Source organism: Myotis lucifugus, unplaced genomic scaffold, assembly GCF_000147115.1.
Source record: "Myotis lucifugus unplaced genomic scaffold, Myoluc2.0 scaffold_601, whole genome shotgun sequence".
Taxonomy (NCBI): Eukaryota; Metazoa; Chordata; class Mammalia; order Chiroptera; family Vespertilionidae; genus Myotis; species Myotis lucifugus.
The window spans coordinates 195,803-208,196 of record NW_005871649.1 but is presented as its reverse complement, the minus strand read 5'-3'; the positions used below and the strand labels follow the sequence as shown (position 1 = coordinate 208,196).

The 12,394-nt window shown below is 39.8% G+C and overlaps 1 protein-coding gene across 1 annotated transcript in view; it reads left to right on the top strand.

Moving 5' to 3' along the window:
• FMN2 (formin 2) overlaps positions 1 to 12,183 on the top strand; it is a 132,437-nt gene extending 120,254 nt beyond the window's left edge. The window contains exons 20-21 of the mRNA XM_023745894.1: positions 6,979 to 7,060; positions 10,697 to 12,183. Of these exons, the coding sequence (XP_023601662.1) occupies positions 6,979 to 7,060; positions 10,697 to 10,723 (109 nt within the window). The 3' untranslated portion in view covers positions 10,724 to 12,183. The remainder of the gene's footprint in view (positions 1 to 6,978; positions 7,061 to 10,696) is intronic.
• The last annotated feature ends 211 nt before the right edge of the window (positions 12,184 to 12,394 follow it).

Sequence of the window (12,394 nt, the reverse complement as noted above, 5' to 3'; positions counted from 1 at the left end):
CCTCTCTGTAAAAAATCAATAAAATATATTTAAAACACACACACACAAAACAAGTTCCCTAACGATGCTGATCAAAGAAAACCTAACACGTAAGTGTTCACATCCAAATTCCTAATTGTTAGTGGCCACTTCCTACTTTCTACCTGAGGGGTTTCATGAATTCTAGCCTGAGAGTTCAGTGAAGCTCGCAAACTTGGGGACAATTATTACAGCTGATACAGTTTTATTTAGAATTTTATAGTCCAGAGCCATAACCACTTGTCTACAGTTCGGTGATCCCAAACCCTCTGAAACCAAACGTTTTTTTCAGAATTTTGTGGCGACCTGCGCTCACAGGAGGCCGTCTATAGTCTCTATTGATCCACTTAGAGTGAGTGCTCATGTTTACTACATAATTAGTAATGTGTTTGATTACTCCACGCGGTGCCAGACCCGTTTGTGGTGTTCTATAACCCACAGAATTAGAAAAGTTCTGATTTCTGTAATCCATCTGGCCCAGAAGTTTGGGGTAAAGGCTTATAGAATGAATGGATATCTGCCTGACCAGACCCTATACTCACTGTTCCTAATTCTACTCTCTCCAGAACCACACAAGTAAAACCCATCCTTGTCCATGTAATGGATCTTCAGACACTTCCAGTATCAGCAAGGCCATACCCTTCACCTTTCTTGCTCTGGGAGACATTTTCGAAGCTGGACTATTTAAAAACCAGTTGTTCCCAATCTAAGGCAGATTTTTCTAAGGGATGGATGTGTTGAAACCGATCCTGGGACACCCGAGGGGAATGGAAAATCAAGAATGCTTTCATGCAACCTTTCCTTTTTATGTACAACCATTCCTTCCTGGGCCCCTTCCACTCTCTTTAACCCTGAATACCACACCTGCATTTCCCACTGTGAACTTAGGAGTTCTCCACGTGCTTTCCTGAGGTCATTCAACAAGTATTTATCACGCAGCTACTATGTAGCAGGCACGGGGGCTGTGAACAAAACCAAACCCCTGCCCTCTACAACTTACAGTAGACTATCAATAAATTATCAATTAATCAATAAGTTACCAACAAATATACACGGGGTGCTGATATGGGCAAATAAAGTAGGGCAAAGGGAAGAGAGTTGAAGGGGGTTGAGGGTGTTGTACATAGGTAGCCAGGCAGCATATCTCTGAGAAGTGGGGTACAGCAGGGATTTAAAGGAAGTGAGGGGGTAAACCAATGGGTATCTATCCTACGGTGGAATATTCCAGACAAGGAGCAGCAAGTGCAAAGCCGGAGGAAGGAGTGTTCAGGGGAGAGTCAGAGTGGTTGGAACAGAGTGAGCAAGAGGAGAGAAGTAGAGAGAGGAGGAGTGTGGAGAAGGGATGTTGGGGCCAGACTGGGTAGCCTGGTGGGCCAGGTGAAGAAGGGGCTGCAGGCTGGAGGGACGAGAGAGAGAACCGAGTGAAGCGCTGCTTGTGCCCCTTTGGGGAACATGAGGATGAGCGTTGACCTTTGCGTTGGGGAACGTGGAGGAGTCGTCTCTCTCAAGTGGTGAGAGACAAAGGCTGGATTGGATTGGATGTGGGGATGGTGATGATAGGCAACTTTTTTTTTTAAGTAAAATTTTTATTGATTTCAGAGAGGAAAGGAGAGGGAGAGAGGGATAGAAACATCCATGATGAGAATCATTAATCAACTGCCTCTATTGGGGATTGAGCTGGCAGCCCGGGCATGTGCCCTTGACCAGAATTGAACCCGGGACCCTCCTGTCTGCAGGCCGACGCTCTATCCACTGAGCCAAACCAGCCAGGGTTATAGGCAACTTTTTTTGAGGAGTTCATACTTAGGACAGGGTCACAGAGAAAAGCTCTGGCCGCAGGGAAAGTGGGTTCCGGAATTTTTTTGATGGTGGGATAAACAGCGTGTCTTTGGCCAGTGAGGCCTCATCCAGCGGAGGAAACATTGTGACCCTTGTCCTCCCTTAATGCCCGTGTTTCCCTGATCCCATTTCTGCCTCGTATCTCCCACATCTCACTCCTTAATTAAGCTGTTCTTCCTCTTGCATAATTCTGCGCCGTTATGATACAAGTAGCTTTGTTGTACTCTTTTATGAGTCTTACAAGGAGGAAATGTGATAAACTCTCTCTAAACTAGAATTCCCCACCAAAGAAAGTCTTTTATGAAAACAGGATCTAAGCTACTGGTACATATTGTCCTGGCTGGAGAAGTATCCAAGCCTCCACCACGTGTAACTACCAGGAAAACTTAATTTGATCTCTCACTGAGTCTAATCAAAAACTCTCTGAGCCATTTGCAAATTAAACATCACTGAGACGCAGGAAATACCTTAACACAGGGGGCCAGAATAAAGGTACAGTTTAGGAAAGGTAAATAGAAAAGGATGTTTGCATGAAAAATGTCCGTTGTAGGAACCAACCCCATTTTCTCATAATAAAAGACGACGTTTGCTGTCATATGGGATTTTGTCATAGCTTTGGCCATCACGTATGACATTTTGTGTGACAGGGGAGTGTCATTTCACTGTTTTGCTGAGGAAATCTGAAAGTCCTCAGTATATACAGAAAGAACATGGTCATTCTTACAGGACTTAAAAAAAAAAAGACAATTTAGTTGACCTACTTTTGTGAATTCCATGTGAATCCACATCTAATAGAGAATGAAAATTGTCCCTACGACATGATCCAGGAGAAAAACAAGCCTTTATTTGTTTCTAAATCAGAAATTTCAAATTAGCGAGAAAAATGTCATCAGGAGCTTAAAATTTCTAATGTGTGTAGGAACATCCATATCCTATTCAAATGACTATTAAATGATTATCATCTAAGCCAGCAGTTCTCAACCTGTGGGTCGCAAACAATGAAAATACATCCTGCAGATCAGATATTTACATGACGATTCATAACAGTAGCAACATTACAGTGATGAAGTAGCAACGAAAATAATTTTATGGTTGGGGGTCACCACAACATGAGGAACTGTATTAAAGGGTCGCGGCATCAGGAAGGTTGAGAACCAATTTTCTAAGCATTTTAAAAAGTCCTAACTGGAACGTTCTAGATTTGTCCACATTTTTGGGTACCATGTTAAGTTCCTGTGGGAGATCATGGACGAAGGCTACTCCTGGTTTGACAGAATATAATTCAGGCCCCTTATTCACACAATGGGATGGGAACTCTGCTGTTTACTCATCTGATCCCAGAAGGGAATTGATTTCCCTCCTTCACCAGCACGGAGTTGTTGGTAGTCCCAGCACTTGTCCGAGAGGGGCCCCTTGCTCACTGCTGTTCAGTTGAGACCATTGCAATCTATAATAATTAAAGCGTAATATGGTAATTAGACCGGACAGCCGAACGACCTTCCGGACGACCTTCCAGACGAAGCCCAGGCTACGAGGGCCAAGTTCCTTGCACGAATTTCGTGCACCGGGCCTCTAGTTTGAGATCATCGACGAAATATGCCGACTGTCCTGGAGTTTTTAGAAATGTCCTCAGAAATGTCTTCACTAAGTTCAAGTTTAAAAATTAATCTCAGTTTATATGGAGGATTTTTTTTTTTCTAAGAGACCACTGGAGAAATGTCTCAGTTTTCTGGATTGTTAGATTTGTACTAACAGTAGTTCACATTTCTTATTTTGAAAAAAAATTCCTCCTAGAAGTTAGAAGCAAGAGAATGTGGTGGCAGTTGTGTTTTTGTTTTCTCTGGACAGTCTTACGTGCTTTCCTTTTTCAAAGATGAACTCTAAAGCCCGTTGTGTTTCCATTACTACTTTTCCTTGAATAGAGTTCAAAATGTGTCCGGTTATAGTTCTGTTCCCCAGCATTTGATAAATCATGTGGCCAGTTTTTCTAAATAGTTTCTTTTCAAAACTTATTTTAAACCACCATCATTTACATGTTCAGAGTTTTACAAGATTTAGTCTTAGCCCAGCCAGAGTGGCTCAGGAGTTGAGTGTCAACCTATGAACCAGGAGGTCACGGTTCGATTCCTGGTCGGGGCACATGCCCGGGTTGCAGGCTGGATCCCCTGTAGGGGGCGTGCAGGAGGCAGCCGATCCATGTGTCTCTCTCACATCGATGGTTCTCCCTCTGTGTCTCTCCCCTTCCTTTCCACTCTCTTTAAAAATCAATGGGGAAAAAAATATCTGCGGGTGAAGATTAACAGAAACAAACAAAAATCAATAGAATTAGAGATATTGGGGCAGATTTAAAAATCATTAAAGAATAATGAATAACAGAATTTGTTGACTATTTGCATATGCAGGAGGGGGTGGTGAAGAGGGAGAGGAATTGCTCAGAGGGTGACTGGTTATGTGCTTAGCCAAGGCCCAGGTGAGAGAGAGGAGAATACTGTCACTAGGATTTGGACCATGGGGCTGGGGAGGCCAGAACTGGAGGTGCGGGTCTGAAGTCTCCAGCGTAGAAAGGGTAGTTGGAATTGTGAAGTGGAGATTTCCAGTGAAATCACGGTCAAGATCAGAGTCCAGATTAGAGCCCTGGGAGGAAAAATAACATTAGAGGGGAAGTTTCATAATTAAGAAAAGAGATTAAGAAAGCATCTCCAGGAAGATAGTTGGAAAACTCAGTTCTCTGAAAAGAAAAGAATTAAAAGACTGGTTAGCTCAGCTGGTCTGGCTCCATGGTTGAGCGTCGACCTATGAACCAGGAGGTCACGGTTCGATTCCCCGTCAGGGCACATGCCCGGGTTGCGGGCTCCATCCCCAGTGGGGGGCGTGCAGGAGGCGGCCGGTCCATGCGCTCCCCTTGCTTATGTGTGTCTCTCTCCTGTTAGACCTTGAGTTTAATTGTCCTTATAAAACTGAGCCCATCCCAGTGCCTGACCTGCAGTTGCTCCTCCATAAATGATTGTCAAATAAATGGATGAGCTCAACAGTCTTGGGAGGGTTCGTTGACGCACATTCTTTGTCGTTCTCATCATCTCTGCCGTGAGGAATGGCCGGATTGGTTTTTGTGTAAAATTAAATATGTGCGTATTAGACGCGGCTTCCTGTGATCCTTCCAAAAATGTGTTTTGAGAACAAGATAAATAAGACAGAGAGAAAATGAAGAGGCTTTGGTGATCTAAATGCTTGTGACGGCCATTTTTAGAAATGTCCCCAAATGCTGTAAAGCGCTCCAAGCAAATTTAAGAGGGAATATACTGGATTTTGGCCTCGAAAGAAGTTTCCTTAATTCCCTGTCCAAATACTTCATTTTGAATTTACTGATCGTGGCTTTAGAGGAGGATGGGGATTCTGCAATCCTCGGTTTGTTCTAAAGAACATATTTTTGTCTTCAAATGTTTGGAGAAAGGATTAAAGGCGGTTTATGGCCTGGGTGGAAAGTCAGAAAAGTGTTAACAATGGAGTGTCATCATTTTCTGGAATTGCTAACAATATCAACCCCAAGGCATTTTATGTCCTAAAGGAGTTACTTTCATTGGTCACACCTTCAGGTAAAATCTGGCATCAACCTGTGGCTCCTGTATTGGACGATTTGTTCCATTCAGCTGTGTAAGACCAGAGATTCACCCAACTCCCTTGGAAATGAATTCTCTCATTAGTCTTCTGCCACAGGACTGGAGAAATAGATTTATAATTCATTTCTTTGACAAAATAGCCTTCCAGTCGTACACACAGAGTCTTTTATTAAAATGTCATGGCCTTTTTACTTTCTTCAGAAATACTTCGATTTTTTCATTCCCAAAGTAAACCATAATAACAAAATACCATTAATCTGATAGGTCATTTTCCTTCCTCTGGTACCCCTTTATATTAATAGGATTCTAGTTTGTAGATGTCCTACGGTGCCTTTGAAGTAAACCTGCGTAGCTGTTTATAGTATTTTAAGTTTTTAGAAAGAAATTTTAAATAAATTTTTTTTAAATCTTTGCAACAGCTCTGTGTAGTAGTAATAGTGATGCTGTGATATATCATGGATCCCTTTTGCTGTTTGAGGGAATACAAGGTCAATGGCATCAGAATATCAAGACGTTGTCCAATGTCCCTAGCAAAGCCAGAACTTAATCTCCCAATAACATCCTCTTTTTAACTCTACCTCTGGCGAATGCATTACTGTTTTCCTTGGCGTGTGTGTGTTTAAAAAGACATCCTCGTGGTATGAAAATGTCATTATTGCTCACTCTCCATTTTCTGTTTTCAATTAAATGATTGGTTCCCATGCCTGATGAAATTCCATTTTTTAAAAACCACCCAAGTATTCAGTGCCATGGACTTTCATGCATGAGTCTGAATGTGATGTGGAAAGTGACTCAAGTCATTTTAAGGAAGCTTTTGAGTTCTTATGTGATGCTGTTAATTTAATTATTTTAGTGCTTCTGGGTTTATGTTATAGTGTCTGTCCTATTCATGTAAGAGGGCCAATCTGAGTATGCTCACCTGAAAAATGAGGACTTTTTCTTTGCTGTCTTGTATATATATATCATTTTTATACACTTTCTTGTATAAGACTTTTTTAATAGAGGATGAAATGTGTACATAAAAATATTCATCTTTTTGTATATGATTCCATTCTGCATCCTTTGATTCCAAGTTAAGAACCCCCGGATGAATTTGCCTCTAGCTCTGACAGTCCATGTTTTTATTTTTTTTAACTTTAAAATCTTTATTGTTGAAAGTATTTCATAGGTCCTCCTCCCCCCCTCCCCCTATAAACCTCTTCCAGCCTGCTCCCATCCTCTCCACCCCCCAGGCCCTCACCACCCTATTGTCTGTGTCCATGAGTTATGCATATGTTTGATCTCTTCCCACCCACCCTGCCCTGCCTTCCCTCTGAGGTTCAACTGTCTGTTCATGCCATTCTACGTTTTTAAATCAAATGTCAGATGACATTTCTGTGTATTTTTTCCCCCCAATAATTCAAATCCTTAATAAGTTGATGCTTGCTCACTGTAAGGTGAATTGCTGTGATCTGTGTAGGTCTTTGTTCCAATTCACAAATTCCCGTGTCTTCTCCCCACCCAGAGTAAAAGAAGCTGAAGAGGTGTGTAGGCAGAAAAAGGGAAAATCACTTTATAAAATAAAGCCAAGACACGACTCCGGGATTGTAAGTACCTCACTTTTCTGTTCTTCAACCTGTGATTTTTTTCTTTGGCGTTTAAACACTGTGTTGACAATATATACAAACATGGAGTATTTTAATGATTTTTCTCTTCATTTTGAATAAATAATGAGCTTCTAACTTAAAGAACTCCTTTTTCCCGAGGGCTTTCATTAGGCCTAAGAGGCTAAGAAGCATCTCAGTGTTCGGCATCCAAGCTTAGGAAGTAAGATAAATCTACTGAGTGCTTCTAGGTGGATATGGGGATACCAGCAGGAATTGGGGGGTGATCCTTCACCCTCTTCATTACACATGACCACAGCCCAGGGCCAAGTGGCTGTTAGAATTGCATTAGTGCCATTGGGATCTGAAACATAACGGGAAAAGCCAAGTGCGGAGTGGTTCTTTGCTGAGACCAGAGGGCTCGCACCTGGGTTGTCCCCATAAATGTCTCTACACAGTTGGCTGCTTCACAGCTGTCAGTCAGGAAACCGAGTTGAACAAGCTGTTCTAAGATTCCTCCTTGCCCACTTCTTCCTTCAAAATGAAATGCCAAGTTTTGCACCCTGGGAGGCGAGGGCTTAGTGCAAATGATGAGTTTTCCCTGGTGACCCCGTGGACACGGTCAATGTTTTGCCGAATGTTGCGAGGGATTATCGCTTGGTGCCACAGACTAAGTAAACGATGCTCTTTTAGATGAAAAGTTGGGTTAGGTTTTAAAATGGGAAAATGTTCAACTGGATGAGTCTAACGTAGTCTAAATGGAAAAGATATTAAAACAACCCAAGTTTTTATATGACTAAATAGCCCTCTTTAGAAAAAGTTATGAGTTGCGACTTCAGTGCCAGGCTGTTTTCCCTTCACAAGTCCTGGACCAGATGGCTTCACAGGTGAATTTTCAGAGAAGAATTAACACCTACCCTTCTCAAACTCTTCCAAAAAATTCAAGAGAAGGAACGGCTTCCAAGTTCATTTTACAAGGCCAGCATTATCCTAATTCCAAAACCAGATACAGACACTGCAATGAAAGAATTATAGGCCAATGTCCCTGATGAACATAGATGCAAAAATCTTCAACAAAATACTAGCAAATACATTCAAAAGATCATACACCATGGTCAAGTGGGATTTATCTCTGGGATGAAAGGTTGGTAAAATAGGTACAAATCACTTAATGTGATATACCACGTCAACAAAAAGAAGGGGGGGAAATCATATCAAAAGATGCAGAAAAAGCATTTGACAAAATCCAGCATTCATTTATGATAAAAGCTCTCTGTAAAGTGGGAATGTACCTCAACATAATAAAGGCCTTATATGACAAACCCACAGTTAAAATACTCAATGGGGAAAAGCTAAAGATGTTTTTCTTAAGATCAAGAGCAAGACAGGGTTGCCCACTTTCACAGCTTTTATTCACTATAGTCTTGGCAGTCCTAGCCACAGCAATCAGAGAAGAAAAAGAAATAAAAGGCACCCGATTTGGAAAGAAGTAAGATTGTCACTATTTGCAGATGACCTGATACTACATATAAATAGTCCTAAAGATTCCACCCAAAACTTACTAGAATGGAAAATGAATTCAGTAATGTAGCAGGATATAATATTAATAAGTCAGTTGCATTTTTATACACCAATCATGAATGATCAGAAAGGGAAATTAAGAAAGCAGTCCCATTTTCAATTGCATCAAAAAGAAAAATGCCTAAGAATAAATTTAACCAAGGGGACAAAAGACCTATACTCAGAAAATTATAAATCATCAAAGAAAGAAATTGAAGAAGATACAAATAAATGGAAACATATACAAGAATACACTAAAAATGGATTAAAGACTTAAATGTAAGACTTGAAACCCTAAAAACCCTAGAAAGAATAGATAGGCAATAAAATATCTGATGTTTCTCTTAGCAATATTTTTTTTGATATATCTCCTTGGGAAAGGGAAACAAAAGAAAAAATAAACAAATGGGACTACATCAAGCTACGAAGTTTTGCACAGCAAAGAAACCATCAACAAAATGAAAAGGCAACTTACTGAATGGAAGAGAATATTCACCATTGATACATCTGACAAGGGGTTAATATACAAAATTTATAAAGAACTCATACAACTCAACACCAACAAAACAAACAATCCAATTTAAAAAATGGGCAAAGTACCTGAATAGACATTATTCCAATAGACATATAAAAAGATGCTCAGCATCAAGAATCAACAGAGAAATGAAAATTAAAACCACAATGAGATACCACCTTACACCTGTCAGGATGGTCATCAACAAATCAATAAACACATGTATTGGAGAAAAGGCAACCCTCTGGCATTGTTGACGGGGATTACAAATTGATGCAGCCACTTTGGAAAACAGTATGGAGATTCCTCAAAAATTAAAAATAGAACTGCCTCAAGACTCAGCAATTCCAGTTCTGCGTATCTAGCCAACGAAATCCAAAACACTAAAAGATATATACACCCCTAGGTTCCTTACAGCATTACTTACAATAGCCAAGATATAGAAACAACCCAATTGCACATCAGTAGATGAGTGGATTAAAAAAAATCTGTGGTACACATATACATTGGAATATTACTTGACCACAGAAAAGAATGAAATCTTACTATTTGTGACAACATGGATGGGCCTACAGGATATTGTGCTAAGTGAAATAAGTCAGACAGAGATAGACAAATATATGATTTCACTTATATGTAGAATCTAAGGAACAAAATAAGTGAATAAACAAAACAGGAACAGACTCATAGTTACAGAGAACAAATTGAAGGCTGCCAGATGGGAGGAGGTTTGGGGGGAAGGGGGCAGGATGAAAAGGGTGAAGGGATTAAGAATTACAAATTGTTAGATACAAAATTGTCCCAGGATGTAAAGTACAGCATAGGGAATGTAGTCAACAATACTTCATAAGTATGTATGGTACTCGAAATATCAGAGGTATCCCTTTGTAAATTATATGATTGTCTGAACACTATGCTGTGCACCTGCAACTAATATAAAATAATACTGAATGTCAACTATAATTGAAAAATAAAATGTAAAAATGACAGGACAGCAAGACAATGAGTCTTGAACTGTTAGCTAAGCACAATCATTAAATAAGCAAATGCAAAAAAATTAGAAAAATAAAAGCTATTTTCCATTCAGTTGCTCTGTATCAGAATCATTCTTCACTAATGACAGGTAGGATATGATGGTTTACTTTCTTTTCTGTCATTTTGATTAAAGTCCAAATTTAAAGTGCATTGGATGAGAAGGAATAATTATTTAGTAGTTAACCCCAATCATGCTGTGATACAGCCAATTCAATTTTCCTATTAGCGTATGTGTACATAAAACTGGGAATGAGAAAGTTGGGTTGGCGCTCTTTCCCATCCATTAGAAACTAAATTTTAAAATCTTGGTTTCCACTCAAAATTATTGAATGGTCTGTCTTGGTGAAAATTCTAAAAGATGAAACGTATTCTAGTTATATATTTTTTTCCTGTATGGGCTGGTTGACCTTTCACCTTTCCCAGGGAATTTGGTCCAAACGAAAAGGTCTTGATTCGGCTCCTCTAAACTCCATACATCTGTAAACTTCTTGTTTCTAACGATCCCTCTTACCTGGTGCGTTTCTTTTCAGAAAGCAAAGATCAGCATGAAAACCTGAACAAAGAAAAACAGGATGGTCACCCTCTAGCCAGTTACACAACATTCCGCCGACCCGAAGGCCGGAAGGGAACGGCATCATTCTGACCATTGTCTTCTTGACCCCTTGCCTCATCTCCGTGTTTTCTAGACAGCTGACTGACGGTTGAGTTTCACTGTACGTTCCTATGAACATGCAAAAGCATCAGACCAGTGGAGAATGGGACACCGTTCCTTTTTGTAAAAGCTTATGGTATTACACCGATAGACCGAATCAGTATGTTAGAGGAGGCAGTATCTGCATTAATTCTGAACATGCTACACATTAACCTAAAATTTACTTTTCTGAGGATATTCCTTCTACAGCAAGACTCCTTTCTACTGACAACCAGTGCTCCCCATGACCGCGTGCGGGTGTATGGTTGAAATGTCATTTCTAGTGAGCTATATCAGTTTCGCATCTACGTCTGTATTTTCTATCCTAAGGTTAAGTACCGTTGATCTATCATCATGAAGGCTTTCCCAACTCTTTGAGTTGCTCTCCATAAATATATATTTGTGAAAGAAGATGATCATATTTTTGCTGGTAAGAAAATGAAAAAAAAAATAGAGCAGAAGGAAACCCCCTTCTTATAAATCATTTCATTTAGGCAGAAGTCAGTGTTTTGTTTATTGAGGCTTTTTATCAGACCGTCTTTGGAAACCCTACATAAAGCGAATCTGTAGCAGAAAGAAAGAAAACGAAAGGTGTGCATCTCTATCACTTTGCCATGGCCTTTCACAAAGAAAATAGGACGCCATATTTTGGAGGAATTTAAATAAGTGATGCTCATAAAATTATCAGACGTGACTAATTGTTGGATTGGCATCTGCCTAGAACTTGTTAATTAAACACACCTGTTGGAGTATTTTAACATCGCTGGGACCATCTCTGTATGTTATGGCAGGTGATTCAAAGCTGTAAAATGAGTATGCAATTATTCATCATTTGAAGGAGCCTAGGAAAGAATTTTATTTTATGTTGGAGGGAAAAGAATAAATCTATGACTCTTCTGAGAGTACTTCGAATCAGCTTATGATGCGTTGTGATGGTTTTGTCTGACATGAGTAGGTGTGGCTTGTAAAATATTATTTTAATGATATTTGTTGGGGGTTATGGTTGTAGATAAAGAGGAGAATTTATGGCTATTGCAAACCCATTGTGGAAAGCAACTTAAAAAGAGAGCGTTCTGACTCGCAACTAAGTTTGTATTTATGTAAAGTATGGTCTCCTACCTTAGTTTGTCATTTGAGTGCAGAGAAACCGTAGTGGGTTTTTTTGGTTGTAGTTTTGTAGTCTTCCTGTCTCCTTCCCTCCTTCCAATGTGTATATTAATACTCTTCAATGAAAATATAGGGCATTTAACAAAGATCGCTATGTGCAATACTGTATTTAGTGTTTCTATTTCAATTTTTTAGGATGTTAATTTATATGAAAATAAAATGAGTAATCAAAGGTCCGGTGTCCATTGCGTGCATGTTGCCCAAGGATACTGCAAACATGAAGCCATTGCATTTAAAACTGGGAGGGAAAGAAGTTAGACTATCTCTGTGTGAAGATTCCTAAACGTTCTTATTTACAATGGTTAATAGTTAAGTATTTGATGAATGCTTGTTTTCCAAGATAAAATAATTGTTGTGCTACATCAAAACA